Source organism: Panthera onca, chromosome B1, assembly GCF_046562875.1.
Source record: "Panthera onca isolate mPanOnc1 chromosome B1, mPanOnc1 haplotype 2, whole genome shotgun sequence".
NCBI lineage: Eukaryota > Metazoa > Chordata > Mammalia > Carnivora > Felidae > Panthera > Panthera onca.
The window spans coordinates 69,287,670-69,308,309 of record NC_138342.1 but is presented as its reverse complement, the minus strand read 5'-3'; the positions used below and the strand labels follow the sequence as shown (position 1 = coordinate 69,308,309).

Genomic DNA, 20,640 nt, shown 5'->3' with positions numbered 1-20,640 from the left:
AAATAACAAGCACTGGCAAGGATATGGAGAAAAAGAAACCCTCATACACTGTTGATGGGAGTGTAAATTGTTACAGCCACTGTCTAAAACAGTATGAAGGTTCCTCAAAAAATTAAAAATAGGAATACCACATGAATCAAAAATTCCACTAATGGGTATTTACCCAAAGAAAACAAAGACACTAATTTGAAAAGATACATGCACCCTATGTTTATGGCAGCATTATTTACAATAGCCAAGACATGGAAGGAACGTAAGTGTCCATCAATAGACAGGTTAGGAATATGTGGCAATGTGGCTATATACGTGTGTGTACACACACACACACACACACACACACACACACACAGGAATATTACTTGGCCATAAAAAGGATGAGCTCTTCCCACTGCAACAACATGGACAGACCTAGAGTATTATGGTAAGTGAAATAAGTCAGAGGAAGGCAAATGCCATATAATTATATTCATATGTGGAATCTAACAACAACAAATGAGTAAATAAGCAAAAACCCAGAATCTGACCTACAAATACAGAAAATAAATTGACAGTTAATAGAAGGAAGGTGGTGGGAGAATGGGCAAAGTATGTGAAGGTGGGTGGGAGATATAGGCTTCCACTCATGGCATGAGTAAGTCACAGGAATAAAAGGCACAGCATAAGAAATATAGTCAGTGATATTGTAATAGCATTGTATGGTGACAAATGGTAGCTATACTTATGGTGAGCATAGCATAGGGTATAAACTTATCAAATCACTTTGTTGTACACCTGAAACTAATATAATATTGTGTGTCAACTATATTAAAAAACCACAAAGTATTATTATGAAAAAAAAACTTACTTGCTTTATCAGTCCATCAGGTGTATGTACAGAATGTTTTAATCTCTACATAAGACCAAAAATTGATACTAATTATATGGCAGCTAACATCTACTGAACACTTATTATGTTTCAGGCTCTCATTTAAGCATTTTACAAATATCACCTCATTTAATGCTTCTAACATCCCTATGATGGTAAGTATCTATTATTATCTTCATTTTATGTATGAAGAAAAATGCACAAAGGACTTTATTAACTGTCTGAAAATCACAGGGCTACAGAACAGTTAAACCCTCAGATCCTACAGACTCTGAAGAGCCATGTGGCTCCATAAATCCTTATTAGTAAGATTCAGGTTAAGAATGAATTGAAACTTCTCGGAACCATATTATAACTGTAGTAAAACATATTGTTTTGTTTTTTTTTTAACGTTTATTTATTTTTGAGACAGAGAGAGACAGAGCATGAATGGGGGAGGGTCAGAGAGAGAGGGAGACACAGAATCTGAAACAGGCTCCAGGCTCTGAGCGGTCAGCACAGAGCCCGACGTGGGGCTCAAACTCACGGAGTGCAAGATCATGACCTGAGCCGAAGTCAGCTGCTTAACCGACTGAGCCACCCAGGCGCCCCCATAATATTCTTAATAATTTAAAGATTTACAAGCAGCAAATGTGTTTGGGTTTATGTTTATATCCCACAAATTTATTACAATAACATTTTACTAAATAAAAATTATACCTAATTCAGTGAAATAATCATATACAAAATAAGGAGAGGCAACGGGAAGCACTTTTTGCCTAAGATATCAGTAAACTTCTAAAGAGAAATATTCCTTTACAGAAGTAGATATTGCAAATACATAAATTAAGTTTAACTTCAGTTAAGTAGCCATCCATGCATTCTATTCTACGATATCCTTACTGTGAGTTCCCCAAGATAGAAAACGAATTGTCAGGTAATCTATCCCATATGAAATAAACACTAGCTTTCATATATCTAAGTTATATTTACCAAGGCCATTCTACCTACTAGAGCAACCAAGGTGGATACTACACTGACCAGAGTAAATAATCAACCAGCAGCTTCCTTTAGCTATTTTTTGAAAGCTAATTCGAAATGTCAGTGTAAAGGAAAATGACAAAGGAAGAAAATACATACTGGCTCCCAGATCCTATCTCACCTCCTATGTGTCACCTATGGAGTTAATGTGACTGACTGAACTGCAAGATAAACATGGGAACATTTTCAAATGGAAGCACAACTGAAAGCCCTAGGTCACTTTCTTGAGACAAAGAAAGAAACTGGGAGGAGGTACAGATTAAAACATGAAATTCATGGCTTTGAAATCACCAGTAGCATAAAGAACCTCTTTAGTAATTATTATTGCTTTTAAGATTTTATTCTCTAACAGGTAGACTTATTTTGTGGCTCAAGTAACAATGCAATTTCTGTGCTGTTTTATGCTATTGGTTCACAGAGGCAAATGTAAATTGGACGTGGTGTAGAGGCTAATGGGGTAAGAGCTGAGCAGAGACAAGACAGATGTTTCTGGAAGCTCTACTTCTGTCCAAACGGACCCCTCTGACTCTCCCAGCACAACCGTGGGAACTTCTCAACATTATTAACTGTGAATTATTGCCTCACAAATACCACTCTCACATGTATGGTTTTCTCATTTTTGAGATCATATAACACCATTCACCCTTAAGCATTTCTTCAAACAAAATCACTAACAGAATTATTCGATATTTTCCTAATGGTGATTTTTATCTAGGACAGTCTTAGTAACTCACTTTTACCTGGTCCAATTTCACTGTTAAATCACCAGTAACATGCAGCTTTTTATGGTGCTTTAATAAAGGCTATAATTGTCTGACTCTTAAGATACATTAAGATAATATAATTTTCTGAATTTGGTGAGGGTATATTTTCCTAGAATATCTAAGGAATATTATTTTTAAAGAACAATCTGAAAAAGAAACACATAGATTTATTTTTTCATACACAACCATAAAGCTATGTGTATGTTTTATGCTTAAATGTGTAAAAATACATTATACTGGGGTGCCTGGGGTGGCTCAGTTAGTTAAGCATCCAACTTTGGCTCAAGTCATGATCTCACAGTTTGTGGGTTCGAGCTCCTCATTGGGCTCTGTACTGACAGCTCAGAGCCTGAAACCTGCTTCAGATTCTGTGTCTCCCTCTCTCTCTGCCCCTCCCCTGCTTGCACTCTCTCAAAAATAAATAAAAACGTTTTAAAAAATTTAATAAAAAATTCATTATCCTATATTTCAATAAACCTATGGAAAGAATAACTTTGTCCATTTGGATACATAGTTTTACTTTTTTTTCCTAATTAATAAACAATATCTGAATGGTTACATCTCCAATTAAAAATAGTATTTCTTGGGGCATGGTTCATGGGTTTGAGCCCCACATCGGGCTCTGTGCTGACAGCCTGGAGCCTGCTTTTTGTTTTGTTTTGTTTTGAATTTTGTTTTTAATGTTTATTTTTTTTAATTTATTTTTATTTTTTTTAAATATGAAATTTATTGTCAAATTGGTTTCCATACAACAATCCCAACAGGTGCCCTCCTCAATACCCATCACCCACCCTCTCCTCCCTCCCACCCCCCCATCAACCCTCAGTTTGTTCTCAGTTTGAGTCTCTTATGTTTTGGCTCCCTCCCTCTCTAACCTTTTTTTTTTTTCTTCCCCTCCCCCATGGTCTTCTGTTAAGTTTCTCAGGATGCACACAAGAGCAAAAACATATGGTATCTGTCTTTCTCTGTATGACTTATTTCACTTAGCATAACACTCTCCAGTTCCATCCACGTTGCTACAAAAGGCCATATTTCATTCTTTCTCATTGCCACGTAGTATTCCATTGTGTATATAAACCACAATTTCTTTATCCATTCATCAGTTGATGGACATTTAGGCTCTTTCCATAATTTGGCTATTGTTGAAAGTGCTGCTATACACATTGGGGTACAAGTGCCCCTATGCATCAGCACTCCTGTATCCCTTGGGTAAATTCCCAGCAGTGCTATTGCTGGGTCATAGGGTAGATCTATTTTTAATTTTTTGAGGAACCTCCACACTGTTTTCTAGAGCGGCTGCACCAGTTTGCATTCCCACCAACAGTGCAAGAGGGTTCCCGTTTCTCCACATCCTCGCCAGCATCTAGTCTCCTGATTTGTTCATTGTAGCCACGTTTAATGTTTATTTTTGAGAGAGACAGAGCATGAGTAGGAAAGAGGCATAGAGTAAGGGAGACACAGAACCTGAAGCAGGCTCCAGGCTCTTCTCTGTAAAGAGCCTGACAGGGGGCTCGAAACCATGAACAGTGAGATCAGGACCCAAGCCAAAGTCAGACACTTAACAGACTGAGCCATCCAGGCACCCCTATAGTTATGTTTAATTACTACTACTGGTCAGCATTTATATACATAGCACTGCACCTAGTGCTGTCCATACAAAGATGTGTACATCCTGTTGTCTAGTATATCAAAGAGTTCCCAGGTAGTTAGGGAGATCCAATTACCCAAAAGACTGGAGAGAAATATATTCAAAAAGAAAATGAATGAGATTTCTAAACGAGTCAGGAGAAGTAAAGGAGAAAAAAGGCATTAAAAAGCCCATAAAGATGAGATTGAGGCAATTTCAGAAAAATGGACAATCAAAAAATATTTATTGAACAGTGAAGATATGCCAGATACAAAAAAAAAAAGAATAAAATGAATATGACCAGCACTTCCATTCAAGGAGTTCAGTCAGAATCTAACTGAAGAGACAGAAATCATAATGAAGTTGTTTCTAAAATTTACTGTTGGTGATTAACCAATTCAATACATGTAGTCCTTAATTCAAAAAACAGACATTAAGATGGACCCAGGATTAAATATTGGAGCTTAATGACTCTTTCTCACTCTTTCATGTGGCCAAATTTTTCAAAACATTTCAAATATCATGTTACGTGAAATCAGAAGCCCACTGCATTATGTGGCCCATATTGAGACATTAGACTCGACTGAGTTGTTTTTAAAAAGTTTTAACTGAATCTGTATTGTAGAAACTGTCACACAAACCAACCATTATATTAGCTTAGACAAAGAAAGTTTTCTATCATCTATATGTTGAGTTTAAGGTGTAGAACAACACTATGTGCACAGATTCTGTCTTTAACTCAAAAACTGTAAATGGTTTTGGAGGTAGAGTCCTCTGTGAACAGTTGTTTGTGATGTCTTTCTCAAGATTTCATCAACACCCTTTGAGATAATTAGATATCTAGGATGTCTGGGGAAAAAATTCTTAATTATGCATTAACTTTAGCCATGATTTAATTTTACAAGTCTACTGATGTTCTTGAATTCAAAGTATTATGTTCCAGTCACACCTTCTCCTTTAGGGTTTTTTTATAGATCAAAATACAAGCATACACGCATACATTTCAAGCAAAAAAAGTACTAGAAATAACATGCATATCACTGGTCAGCTAAAGAGATGTTACAGTGATGATATTAAGAGTCAAACATCTTAAGCTTATTCACTCATCACTATTTACATAATCATATGGCTGCTCTGGTTCCTAAAGAGCCCCAAATCCAAATGACCAAGAGCTTTTTAAAAATGTGTTTAGACCCTAGAGAAAATGTTTTTTCTATTACTTTCAGCCTTGCTAATTTTTTCTTCGCTACCAATCAAATTCATTTTACAACAAAATTATCTAAATGTCAGAATGACTTTCTGGGTCTTCGTCAGTGAGTTGCTTTGTATGATATTAGACAGGTCATTTAGTCTCATGGGCCTTGGTGAGGGGGTCAGACCTGGAGATACCTACATTCTATTTTAATAACATTCAGTATCAATGAAATAGCTTGGGCTGCATCTGCTGTTTAAATCTGCTAAGACCTACACCTTCCAAAGCCATTTGATCACTGAAGAACTAAAATTCTTATAGGACTCCTTTGAATATTTTTTTACAAAAAGAATTCCAAAGATTTTCACAGCATAATTTGAGAAAAAAGTACACATTCTCAACATAGCATGCTTTCTATTTCCTCACTCCTATTTTAAAGTCAAATTCCCTTTGCTAGACTAAGCCCAAGAATGTTGTTAACTACTTCAAGAATTACCAATAAGGCCTCAAGATGTGGCAAGCAAAACACAGACGCTGAAAATATATCTATAAAAAGCACTGGGTGTGAATGTCCATGTTCCCGGCCTCTTGACCATTCATCCAAAAAGTATGTATTGGGAACATAAATGCCAGGCCTTGCACTAGGCACTGGGCATTTAAAAAATAAGAGAGACACAAAGTAGGTTGTTTATGTTCTAACAGGACATCTAGGCCACACATAAAATGATAATAGATACAGAATACTATGCATGATTTATATTAGAAGTTTTATCAATTAACACAGCAGCTCCTAGGTTACTACAACGTTGCATTAGGAAACTACATTCATAAAACTGTAATAATGTCAATATCCTGGTGTGATATTGTACTTTAGTTTTGCAAAATATTACCATTGCTGGCAACTGGGCAAAGTGTGTAAGGGATAGCTCTTATCACTTCCTACAACTACATGTAAACAGATGATTATCTCAACAAGAAGTACATTTTTAGCCAATAATTTGGGATACAAAAGCAATTTTTCATAGACTGTTATAAAGACCAGTTTGGCGGCACCTGGATGGCTCAGTGGGTTGAGCACCTGACTTCAGCTCAGGTCATGATCTCACGGTTTGTGGGTTTAAGCCCCACATCGGGCTCTGTGCTGACGGCTCAGAGCCTGGCGCCTGCTTCAGATTGTGTCTCCCTCTCTCTCTGCACCTCCTCAGCTTGCACTCTGTCTCTCTCTTTTCAATGTTTATTTACTTTTGAGAGAGAGAGAGAGAGAGAGAGAGAGAGCATGAGCAGGGGAGGAACAGAGAGAGAGGGAGTCACAGAACTCAAAGCAGGCTCCAGGCTCTGAGCCGTCAGCACAGAGCCTGACATGCGGCTCGAACTCACGAACCGTGAGATTATGACCTGAGCTGAAATCGGATGCTCAACCCACTGAGCCACCCAAGCACCCCCCCCCCCGTCAAAAATAAACATTAAAAAAAAAATAAAGAGCAGTTTGTTTCTAAGAATAGCCCACAGTTATTTTTATTTTTTAATATATAACCAACCCTCTTAGTATTTAAGTTTTTTATGTTTATTTATTTTTGTGTGTGAGAGAGAGAGAACACGAGCAGGGAAAGGGCAGAGAGAGGGGGGTACAGAGGATCTGAAGCAGGCTATGTGCTGACAGCAGAAAGCCTGATGTGAGACTCGAATTCACAAACCATGAGATCATGACCTGAGCTGAAGTTGGATGCTTAACTGACCGAGCCACCCAGGAACCTCCAACCCTCTTAGTATTAAATACAAACTCAGGCCCTCCTTATATTTAGCATGAATTACAGTACCAGTTTCCTGTCTGGTCATCCTATTAATGTCTCCCAACTCATCCTTCACTACACTACAGATCTAGTTATATCATCTCTTAATTTAAAATTCTCCATTGGTTTCTTAGGGATAAAGTCCAAATCCTTCCCATGATACACAAGGCTTCTCAAGACGTGGCTCCTTCCCACCTCCTTTCCAACCTTTAATGCCTGCCAGCGGCCCAGAACATGCAATCCTCTCTCATTTCCAACCTTTGCACCTTACCTCTGCCTGGAAGGCCCTTTTCCTCTATTCACCTAGCAAATGTCTGCTTGTTCTTTACTATTCATGACACTTGTCATTTCTTCTCAAAGGCCTTCTATGGTCTCCAGCAGAGTAAAGTCCTCCTTACCCTTCATGCTCTTCGAGGTCCCTGTCCACATTTCAGCAATGGACTAGAGGAGTCATGTCTCACCAGTTTCAAGACCCAGAAGGCATGCTATCAACCTCCTTTCCCTCTATATATCCTCAACACCATTTGTGGTACCTAGGATTTGGAAAGCACTCATACGTTTGCTGAAAAAATGGCTTTTGATGAGTTTTTATGATTCTAATAGCCTAAAACAGCAAGCGGTAAGCTATTTCTATGGCAGAAATTAAGTCAGAAAAAAAAGGAAGAAATACTGATTTTACTTTAGAAAAGTAGAGCCAGAAAGTTTAGCATATGAAGCAAACAATTACTAAAAATTAAGAGCTAAATAAAACAAAGAAAATGAATTACACTGTCTTCACCCACTCAAAGGAGAAGTTATTCTTAAGTATTAGTTATAGCAAACCACAAAGGGAAAGTAAGAAAAGGAAACAGTAGGCACCTTATTTTATGACATTCTACCTCAGATTTGCTGTACACACATCAATACAGATGTAACTGCAGATATGAAAAAACTGGATTCAGATGTGCTGATATCAAACCATGCACAAACTGCATTAAGTGGAAAAAAACAGGTAGGTAATAACCTGTTCTCATTTGTATTAAAAAAATGAGGGTGGAGAGGATATAAACATATAAGCTTTAATACTTAGAAAATGTCTGCAAAAGTACTGGCCAACTTCTGGAGACATTCTGGAGATTGTAAATAACGCTCTGAGGCAGGAGGGAGATTTCACTGAATACTGAGCCCAACATTGATTGTGGAGAGAAAAGAAAAGAAGAGAAGAGAAAAGAAAAGAAAATTACAGTGAAAACCCAGAGAGCAAAGAGAACTGACGAAACGTCAAGGAAAACAGAAGAGAAATGGCTACAAAATTTTGAAGCTGGAAAACAGACTTGATAAATTTTAGCAGACCTGAGAAATCAGGGACTAGCAGTATTTTCCAGAAAAAAGTAAACAGAGATCTCTAGAAGGCAAAGGTAAGGCCTAGACTTCTAGACTATAGTGCTAAGTACCAGTCTACTAATAACAAGTGCAAGCCCTAGCAGAAGCAGTCAGCTGTGACAATGAAAATATTTTTAGAAATGTATGAACATAAAACATTTAGCATCTATGAACATTTCACAGGAAACTATTGGAGGCCATGCTTCAGCAAAATAAGGGTGTCAACTCAGAAACTGGAAGATGTGAAATATAAGAAATGAGAAGGCCAAATCATGAGGACACCTAGGCAGTAGGCCCACAAGCAGACAGTCCAGACAAGACCAGACTACAGAGGTTTCTAAGACAGAGGTCTTGAGGAAAAAAGGAAATTGATACACTGATTTGTGTGAACATTTGTAAAAACTACCAATAGGCATGGAACAAACTCAAAAGAATTAAGGATTCCTATACAGAAATGTATAGATGTGGAAAAGAGATTTGTGTGAACATTTGTAAAAACTACCAACAGACATGGAACAGACCCAAAAGAAATATTAAGGATTCCTATACAGAAATTTATCGATGTGCTGGGGCGCCTGGGTCGCTCAGCTGATTAAGTATCCGACTTTGTCCTAGGTCACGACCTCACAGTTCCTGAGTTCGAGCCCCGAATCGGGCTCTGTGCTAAGAGCTCAGAGCCTGGAGCCTGTTTCAGATTCTGTCTGTCTGTCTGTCTCTCTCTCTGCCCCTCCTCTACTCATGCTGTCTCTATCTCTCAAAAATAAATAAACATAAAAAAAAAAAAAAAAAGAAATTTATAGATGTGGAAAAGAGAAAATGAAGCAGTTCTAAGTTTAAGAAAAACAAAAAGTTGTATTAAGAATGGAAATATACAGGGGTGCCTGGGTGGCGGAGTCGGTTAAGCGTCCGACTTCAGCTCAGGTCACGATCTCGCGGTCCGTGAGTTTGAGCCCCGCGTCAGGCTCTGGGCTGATGGCTCAGAGCCTGGAGCCTGCTTCCGATTCTGTGTCTCCTTCTCTCTCTGCCCCTCCCCCCTTCATGCTCTGTCTCTCTCTGTCTCAAAAATAAATAAACGTCAAAAAAATTTTTTTTAAATAAAAAAAAAATAAAAAATAAAAAGAATGGAAATGTATGGGCTCTGTGCTGACATACACTGATACAAATGATTTCTATTTTCATTAATCATCATTTTGTTATTCAGTAATTACAAGACTGATATTATGAAATAATGTGAATTTGTTGGATTCAGCAGCAGAAGCCACTGCCGACACTTTTTGCTAATATTGTTTTTAAAATTTAAAATACCAATAAAGTCTTGCCAGTCTAAATACAAAGTAAAAAGGCACTGTATTCTTTGCTCTTGTAGCAGTAAAGAATCTATCCCCAAATGCAACTTACATTTAACAGTGTAAATCAAATCTGTTAGTTTGATAAGTGAGATAAACTACTCAAAGTTCCTACCAAGAAAAAAATGTCACAAATGTGCTTTGGTAAACGTAGAATCGGAGTCAATGTTTTTCTATCCAAATTCTACCTGTTTTCAGTCACCATTAATTTCTCTATTACCATGATTCTTGGAAACTGATTCGAATTTAAAATTGAATGACTACCTAAAATGAGTAATTTCTCTTGCCCATGAAAGAAAAGAAATGCTTTTCAATATCCTCTTTCAGGCATGTACTTTCTTTAGATGTATCAGTAACAATTTTTAAAAATAAAGTAACAGAAAACTGGACTAAGCAAAAACAAACAAACCCACCAAAAAAACCCCTGAATGTAAAAGAGTAATAAAACTCTTTAGAAAATGTAGGTTCCTCCCATCCCAAAAATGATTCTCTAACAACCACTATTCTCATTTCAGACTGTTTCACTTTCTGGGTTTCTAGATCCAGAAACAAAATCAAGTCCAGGGTCTGAAGAAGGCTTTATTAAAGCAAGAGCATCATGCAGAACAGCACAAAAACTGAATACAATGACATACTTCTAAAGGACTGGATGTACTTCTCCATACACTCTTCATATTTCTAGTTTAATGAGAAATGAAGAGTCATCCGTATTGTATTCAGTTTCCAAAACTGTGCTAATAAGAAAAGAATTTATTGAAAAACTTGTAAGAGCTAAAGTAAAAACTCAAAGTTCATATCCTCCTTTAAGAAGAAAGTAATGACAACAACAAATATTTAAATAGTGCCAGGTATCGTTCTAAGTGCTTTACAAAGAAATTGAAGTACAGATAAATTAATTAAATTTCCCAATGTTTATTTAGCTAGTAAGTAGTAGAGCCAAGACTCACACTGGCAAGCTGACTTTTAAAAAGTACATATCTGGGGCGCCTGGGTGGCTCAGTTGGCTGAGCATCTGACTTTGGCTCAGGTCACATGATCTCACGTTTTGCAAGTTCGAGCCCCTGCGTAGGGCTCTGTGCTCACAGCTCAGAGCCTGGAACTTGCTTCGGGTTCTGTGTCTTCCTCCCTCTCTGCCTCTTTCCCACTCACACTCTGTCCCTCTTGAAACTAAATAGACATTAAAAAAAATTGTTTTGGGGCGCCTGGGTGGCTCAGTCGGTTGGGCGTCCGACTTCAGCTCAGGTCATGATCTCACGGTCTGTGAGTTCAAGCCCCGCATCGGGCTCTGTGCTGACAGCTCAGAGCCTGGAGCCTGTTTCGGATTCTATGTCTCCCTCTCTCTGCCCCTCCCCCGTTCATGCTCTGTCTCTCTCTGTCTCAAAAATAAATAAATGTTAAAAAAAATTGTTTTAATAAAAATAAAAAGTATGTATCTAAATCAAGTTTTTAGAATTTTTTTATGATTGATTAACTTTTATTAAAGAAATATCTGTTAATTCTAATTTTATCCTAGTATCTAATTCTTAATCTAAAATCTTAAAAACAAATGGTACAGTGTACTATAAACAAATATGTATATATCATATATATCATATATATATGATATATATGATATATACATGTATAGAAAGAATATATAATAAACCATGTCAGTAAAACTAAATACCACAATACTATATAAATAAAGCAATGTATATGTAAAAGTTTCTTTGTAAATCATACTTGGTTAACAATCAATCCATGTATTTAAAAGTTTACTACAATTTCCAAAGAAAATTTTCAAATATGTGGAGTATTAAGCAAGTAGGTCCTTTTTTAAATCACCATGAAGGAGTAATTGCTGTTTAAGACCATGATGAAAGCAACAGCTTTTTATACATGGAACAAATAAAAATGGAACTGGATTAAAATGTAACAAATAGAAGATGTCATAAATTCAAATAATGTTAAGTAAAAATAAGCATGTAATATATATCAGCTACATACCAATACGGACTATTTTCCTTACCTGCCAGATAGAGGGCAAATGATATAAATCTATGGTAGCGAATGAGGAACTGAAGTTGCTCTTCTCTTTGAACAAATGTAGCAAAATAATCGGCTACGGTCTCTCCATAGAAAAAGTAGTTTACACACAGTAGAAAGTACCTATAATTGAAACACAATTAGCTTTTTCATATTTGAAGCCTTTTTTTTCCCTCTCAAACTCAGCAAAACTATTCTCTATATTTTGATGATGTCACAAAGATCAAAAACTAAGTTCAGGACACAGGTTCAGGATATTCCACCAAAACATTTTTTTCCTCTTTTAAACTTAATTTCAAATGTGTCAGTCAACAAAAGTTTACTGAATACAGCTCACGCCTCTACTGAGCTCAAAATCTAGTGCCAGAGATTGGGAAACAATGTAAAAAATACTATGCATACCCAAATACACACACACACACACATGCGCGCGCGCGCACGCAGATAAACACACACACATGCACGCAGATACACACACACACACACAGTATTTTATAATGAAAATCCACTTTCAACTATTCACAGCTCTAAAGTTTTTTAATAGTGGAGATTCTAAGCCAAATTCCCACCTGCCATGAGGAGGAAATCAATAGGGAAAGCAGGAAGAGGCAATTCAACCTCTGACCCATCCTCACTGCATTACGCATATTGGTGTCTTTCTCCCCCTCCTCCATGTTCCAGATGGACTCCAGATGCACACGGATTCTTTTTTTTAATTTTAATGTTTTTTCATTTTTTGAGAGAAAGATGGAGACAGAGTGCAAGGCGGGTAGGGGCAGAGAGGGAGAGACAGAATTTGAAGCAGTCTCCAGGCTCTGAGCTGTCAGCACAGAGCCCGACGCGTGGCTCAAACCCACTAACTGCAAGATCGTGACCTGAGCAGAAGTTGGATTCTTAACTGACTGAGTCACCCAGGCGCCCCCAGTTGCACAGTGATTCTTAAGAGGAAGTAGTGGGGGATAGAAGCAGGCAGCAGGTAAAAATCTCTAAGAGAAACTTTTTTTTTTAACGTTCATTTATTTTTGAGAGAGACAGACAGACAGAGCATCAGCAGGGGAGGAGCAGAGAGAGAGAGACGCAGAATCTGAAGCAGGCTCCAGGCTCTGAGCTGTCAGCACAGAGCCTGACGTGGGGCTCAAACTCACAAACCGTGAGATCATGACCTGAGCCGAAGCTGGATGCTTAACTGACTGACCCAGGCAGCCCTCTAAGAGAAACTTCTTAAAACTGCGTAAATCACCTGTCCCTCCACCCAATTCCGATATATCCCTTCCCCCCAGGGAAAGGAGAACCCATGAGAATTGACTGATGGCACTTGTGTGAGCCAGGAAAGAAGGCTGGGAAGCACCGCTTCAGAGTTCCTCCGTGCCTCATCCTTTGAAGGGCAGAGTCCTACTCGGCCAGGAGAGCAGAGGAGGAAAGGAGCGATTTCCCTCTGGTCCTCATGGATGGAATTAGACCCCACAGTTTTCAAAGTAAAGTACTGTATTCCCATTTCTATCAGCTGCATTACCATTTTTCTATTCTCCTACAATGGAAACTGTCTTTGACTCCTCCATAAAGCTATCAAGGCCTGCCCTAGTCCACCAATCCAACTTTCCCCCCACTATTCTGCTCAAGAAGGCCAGGAATGTCTTTGCCTCTGTGGCACGTTCCTCCTAGTCCCTCATCTAGAACTTGATAGGTGATGCTTCCCCACTGCGGAGCACTCTTCTCTATCCAAAACTTGTCTTTATTTCAAGTGATAGTTTGTTTCTCACCTTCTCCATAAAGACTTCTGCAATCACTGGAGCCCATCCTGACCTATGTCTTTTTTTCTTAGAATTGATCAATCCTGCATGGTTTAGCATTTAATTTTTCTCCAACTACTTAATCTAACATTTCCCATATATTTTGCCCTTCGTGAAAAAACTTGCCATAAGGAAAAATTAGAAACTATTTTTTGACTACTCTAAACCCCAAAGGTGATACTTTTGTTTTCTTAAGACACTGGACCCTCTCGCTGATACTAATCAAACAGCTATATTCAAAGGCATGGTCAATTAAGTTCATTATGAACTATTATATTATCATGTTTCCTTCCTGGTCAAGGTCTTGATAATTGAGAATTATAACTGAAAAGTTATAAAAAGATATATTAAACTTTAAATATTAAAATCGCATGCCTTTTTTTAAACTAAGTTTTACATGCATGGTTCATACACAGTATTTCAAGTGCTGGTAACTGCTGGTGCTATTTACAAGACTGCCTTACACACTGCCCCTCAGAGAGTATTACTCTTCTCTCTAACAACCCTCCCAGTAGCAGGTCACCAGCCTGGGGCCTGAAGACAAGATCAAACCAGGAACAACAAAGGGAGGAGCTGTCTCTCCTCTAACTGCCCCCAGGGCCTACAAGGAGGTGGGCCAGCTTTGCAGTAGTGGGGAAGGAAGGGTAGGGGGGGACAGACATTCATCATGGGCTTTCTTCCCCATGAATAAACCACTGACCACTCAACAAAACAGAAAACTCACAACTATTTTCATATCTCATCTTTCACTCTCTGCAGAAATAATCTAATTCTGTGTGTGGTCTCATTTCAACTGAGGCAAAAGAAAGCAAAAGATTACACATATTTCTAACATTTTACAAAACGAAATTTTATTAAAATTATAATTATGAAGGATATAAAAAGGTGTCCAATACAATGTTTTTTAAAGAGGACAACAGCGCAGGGGCACCTGGGTGGCTCAGTTGGTTAAGTCCGACTTCAGCTGAGGACATTATTGCACAGTTTGTGACTTCAAGTCCCACACTGGGCTCTCTGCTGTCAGTGCAAAGCCTGTTTGGATCCTCTGTCTCCCTCTCTCTCTGCCCCTCCCCAGTTCTCACACACTCTCTCTCTCAAAAATAAACATTAAAAAATGTTTAAAAAAAAGAGGTCAATAGTGTATACATTCAAATATAAAGTATCTCTACAAAGACTGAAAGATGACATATGAAAATAGTAGTGTTAGAAAAGGAGAGTTAAAGGTGATTTTCTTCTTATCAAAATCCAATTGCATTATTTTTATTTACCTTTCTCCAAAAATCAATCTATAAGGTCAACTGTGTGATACTGACTCATCAGGGTGCTTCCTTTAAAAACTTTAGAAAAGAACCAGATTTTCACATCTGAAACAGTTTTAAATTACTTACCAGCTCAATGTTCTAAACCATGGCAGGTCATAAGAACGATAGACTCTATAACCTATAGTGATAATTTCATGGAAGCATTTCACTTGGATGCCTAGTACCTGAAACCAAGAGAACACATTAACATACATTTCTTAGTGTTTACATTTGTGCTTAATCATTTAATAAGTCATTTCTTATGTCATGTGTGTTTAAAAAAATCTTTAGCCTGCCCAGTTTTAATTATTCTAAATGTCAGTAGCAAAAATTCAGTAAGTCAATGTCTATAAAATCAAGCGATATTTCAAAGGGGCAAGCAAATGAAAGTTTATCCAAAACGTGAAAGCTCCATCCTGGGGTGGGAGGTCGCAGTGTAGCTTAAAGTTTGAGGGATACAGTCTTGTTGGTCATGGTTGATTAGGCTTTATCTCTCATTACTACTTCATTTCTTGAGTTCATCAGTACTAAGATGGACAATCTTTTCGTCCATTTTGTTTCTTGAGTTACCCTAGGAAAAGTATCATATGTGGAAGTTTGCATTTACTGATTTACTTAGAGAGCCCGTGCATGGGGGTGGGGGGCGCGGAGAGAGAGAATCCCAAACAGGTTCCGCACCGTCAGTGCAGAGCCTAACATGGCTCTAATTCATGAACTGTGAGATCATGACCTGAGCCAAAATCAAGAGTCAGATGGTTAACCAACTGAGCTACCCAGGCGCCCCTGTATATATTTATTTTTAACCATACATCCTGGTATGCCTTCCAAGGATAAAGACACGGTCAAAACAAATGACTGTAATTAAAACATCTTCACCCTGTCACCCAGCAGGGTTTGGGCATGGTCTTTTCATTCTTCCAGCCGTGGCAACTCTCACATAGCCAGCTGCATATCTGTCTGATACATCTAAGTGGAGTTACACTGGCAAATTATAAATAGCCTTCTACATTTGCAGCCACTTCACCCGGTCAATTTATTCTATGCAATTCTGTTTGCACAGTGTTCTTTATACATTCCTAACAAATTGTTTTATATTTATGAATCCTTTTTTGATGGTCTACTTAGTAGTCCTTCAAACTGTTGTATCCACCAACTTAGGTACAGGTAATCCCTGAGGATGCAGCATCATATCTAATGCTTGGTTTAAGTCAATTCCAAGACTCGAAAAACAAGTGGCAAGTTGAACACTTATTACCACGAGCTAAGAGATTAAAATCTTTATGAGTATAGCAGACTTCTTCAGCCTCTGGAGAGTATACTCAAGGGCTTGGTCTTGTACAGCCTGCAAGCTAAGAATGGATATTTTTTTTTTAAGTTAAAAACAAAAACTAAAAATGATGTTACAGAGAAATATGTGGTTCCTTAAAGCCTAAAATATTTTTACCTGTTTCTATACTCAAAAAGCTTACCAAACTCTGCCCAAGAATATACTTGGGTATTTCCTTTTAAGCTCCCCCAAAATCAGCTTTCCCAAACCTACTGTTCAGGATATTCTTAAGCTATATTTCTCCATTATACCTATTATGTCCAATCACATACTTAAAGCAATTGTGTCCCCTCAGCCATGTGCTAAGAAAATATTAGGTCAAACTACTATAAATAGTTATTTTAAGAAGAAGTCATTAATGTTTTATAATATAAAGACAAGAAGAAATTCAAATATCATCCTTCAATAAGCTTTGAATGTGTCAAAAGTTATTTTTTTTAAATAATCACAAAATGAGGACAATGCTAGGTGTTAAAATAAAATGGCAAAGCCTGTACTATTTATAGAACCAAGGGCTTTTAAAATATCAAATGCACTGATGCAATTTCTATTTGCTAAATGAACACATTTGCTCAAGAACAACCATTAGCACTATACATGGTATTTTACTGAGAGGAAATAAAACTACTTTTAATAGCACACACATACATATTTATATGATTGTCAATTACAGTTTGCAAGTAGAATCAATATAGAGCCGCTGGGAAAACAGAAAACAGGGGGTTCACAACAGTACAGCTAAAATCCTTAAAATGTATGTGTATCTTCCAGGCTGGGTGATCACCCAGAAACTGATATTCCAGGTCACCAATACTGGTAGCCGTGCACACTGGCAGGACTCTGTTGCCTCAATAAATGTTTTAAGAGCCTTAAAAACAACCACCAATATTTAAATGCCTACTCTGCTAGTTACTGAGGATTCAGAGAAATAATACAGGACATCTGTCCTCAGAGAGGCATAGTTTGTCAAGGAGGACACAAATGGCTACAACGCCACGTGGAAACTGCCACATGGATACAAGCATGGGCAAACAAAACGGGGGGGGGGGGTGAGTAGAGTTGGGCCACAGTTGGGACAGAGGAGAAAGATATACAGAATCACATATATGGGAGAAGACAAGGCATGTTAGGGAACTACAAGTATTTCAGAGTTGCCTACTCACAGAGATGGGGATGAGAAGCAGAGAGAGACAAGAAGCACAGCAAACAGTACAAAGGACTACACGTGATCAGATGTGTGTGTTTGGGGCCAGGAGAGGTGGAAAGAACAGACTGGAGAGGCAGCAAGAGTAGAGAGACAGTAAGGCAGGCAAGATGCCACCATCCAGTTGAGTGTAGATGAACCTCTAACTGGGCCAGCGGCAGGGAAGTGGAGTACAAGGAATAAGACATTGAGGGAGCATAACTGGTTGGATTTGGTGGCTGAGGAAATGGGGGCTGGGGGGCGGCTAAGGGAGTCAGAGGAACACAGAATAACACCAGAGAAGGCTTTTGGGAAAGGAGACATATTTATGCAGAATGGATGGGGATGGAAGGGAAGTTCAGATTTGGATATGTTGAATTTGAACTATGGTATTTATGGGTTATCCAAATAAAAATGCCTATTTTCACTTTGGGAATCTTTTCAAAGAAAATAATCCTGCATATGAAAAAGCTTTACATTCTATTATGTTCAGGATAGTGTTATTCACCATAGAGAAAACCAAAACATAACCCGAATGTCTGAAAATAACACAGCGGTTCAAATAACTTATGATACATTCCATTCCATTCAGTCAAGGAATGTATTAAAGTTGATGGTTGTAAAGACGGAGCAACACAAAACACTCGATAAAATACTTAGTTTAAAAGAGCGGGATACAAAATTCTAGTCATGTTATGATTACAACCATGATTTTTAAAACATAAAAGAAAAAAAGGACTAAAAGAAAATATATCAAATAGTATTAATTGAGTTTTGGTAGTTGATGATAGGGCTAGGGGTGATTTTCAAAAAATTAACAATTTCCTGAAGTAATTTTAACACACTTTTATAACTCTCACAACGGAAAAAAAAAAAAAAAACTACTTAAAACTAAATTATATATGTGAATTAAAACTTACTATAGGAGTTTCCAAGAAGGTGAAGGTGAGAACCTCTTACACTATCTGCCTTTAAATCAAAGTATGCTTTAGTAATTCCATCACCTAGAAAGTGTGATTCCAGGGTGCCTGGGTGGTTCAGTCGGTTAAGCATCCGACTTTGGCTCAGATCATGATCTCATAGTTCATGGGTTAGAGCCCCGCGTCGGGCTCTGTGCTGACAGCTCAGAGCCTGGAGCCTGCTTCGGATTCTGTTTCCCACTCTCTCTGCCCTTCTCCCACTCAAGCTTGGTCTCTCTCTCTGTCTCCCCTTCTCTCAGAAATAAATAAACCTAAAAAAAGTTTTTTAAAAAAGTGTGATTGCAAGCTACGAATGCAACATGTAAGCGCTATAAATAGAAGATTGAAGAAAAAAGTTCCTGTATGATTCCGTCTTAAAGTAGTAGCTATCATTTGGTAGAAATAAGTTTTTAATAAAATTCTCTTGAATCAATCATTTACGAGTGCTGATATTGTAGGGCAAATGCAAGCCTCTCAAAATATAAATGACCTAGTTAGGGATATGAGCATAAGTAAGACTTGAAATCACATAAAAGTAGTATCACAATTGAGTACCAACAGTGTGTGCATATGTGTATATCCACCCATATTTCCTTAATATACGTATCATAAATACAACATGTGTATGTATGCATGGTACATGTGTGCATGCATTACAATAAACCTAAGTAAGTGCAGTAACAGTTCAAATCTACTTAACTCGATCTTTAATATTCTTCTGATTAAGCTCACCAATGAAACAGAACTCATATTAAAATGGTATTTTCCTTTCATAACAGAAAATATAAACAAGAAAGCTCAAGTACTTTAGGTATGCTTATGATTCTCTTTTAAAAAACCAAAATCCAAATATGCAAGGATATCTTTAAAGGTGTTTTGAATTTTCTCATAAAAGGGTGCTTGAAAATTAGTCTCTATCTGCAAATTCTGGCCCAAGTTACCACACCAAATGGTTTAGTTTGGAGAACAATGTAACTTACTCACAGAGAGCCCACCAGACCAGCCTGTGTCCATGTATCAAGGATGCTGGTGCTTTACAATGTCTTAGATCAAAATTACCTCCTAAAGGGGAATAATAATTTAAATGATCTTTAATATTTCCAATGGCTCCCCAATCCTTTACAAATAAATCCTAAACTTCTTCACACAGTATTGCAAGGCCCTCTAGCATCTGATCTCCAATTATTTTTCCAAGTTCAAAGGCCCTATGCTCCAGGAAAAAGACATCATTTGCCTTTTCCTGACACATCTAGCCATTTGCACCTTTACTCTCGGTGCTCACTCCACCCTGACAGACCCTCAAGGTCTGATGAAAGGTCCCTTCATCCACAAAGCCTTACCAAGCTGTCAGCTATCACCCAATCCCTTTGTCCCCTGGCCCATCACTCAGCGCACAGCACTGAGAAGTGCTCTGTACCCACTCACTCCTGAAAGGCCCAAACTCACTGGCACTCACAACCCTCCATAGGTGCACACTGAGAAGAAAAGAAGTGGGCCCTTCCCTGGAGTCACACTGGGACCGTGCTCACACCGGCCTACCTGGTTTTTAGACTCAGCATCTTCTGGCCTCACATTAAAGAGGTCCTATGCACTATCCACTGTTTTTCTGTGAGAAAAAGTTCTTTACGATGTCAGCAAAAACAGAACAGAGAAGGTGATTTCTTATTCACTCCTGTTACCTTGATACCCCCAAGGAAGTACAAAATTAATGAGGGAACAGAAAGAAAGTGAAAGGGCTTGATGGTCAGGAGTTGATGGGATTTTTTTCCCCAATCGTGTCTGATTTCACTTCAAAACTTATTTATTCTTTTATAGACTGAAAGGAAAACCGTATCATATTGCCCATGCCTATCACTAGGAATAGGACTGGGCATGGAGGGGAGCAGACAGGTTGGAGCAGCCAGAGAGCGAGGTGGTAAGGGTGAGAGAGGCTCAGCTAAAGGAGATGAGATGAAAAAGAAACAACAAAAAAGAGGGACACTGTGCCTATCCCTGAGAGCAAGGCTCTCCCTGTGCTAAACACACTCAGCACCCTCAAGTGCTTGATGAATCTATTAAACAAACGCAGGTCTCCTTCCCACTCCCACCA

The 20,640-nt window shown here is 38.2% G+C and overlaps 1 protein-coding gene across 1 annotated transcript in view; it reads right to left on the bottom strand.

The window, feature by feature from the left end:
* The window catches only part of CDS1 (CDP-diacylglycerol synthase 1), a 71,190-nt gene that overhangs the window by 23,940 nt on the left and 26,610 nt on the right, over positions 1-20,640 (bottom strand). The window contains exons 4-5 of the mRNA XM_060654676.3: positions 15,170-15,267; positions 11,975-12,114 (exon numbers count right to left, since the gene is read on the bottom strand). Coding sequence (XP_060510659.3) covers positions 11,975-12,114; positions 15,170-15,267 — 238 coding nt within the window. The remainder of the gene's footprint in view (positions 1-11,974; positions 12,115-15,169; positions 15,268-20,640) is intronic.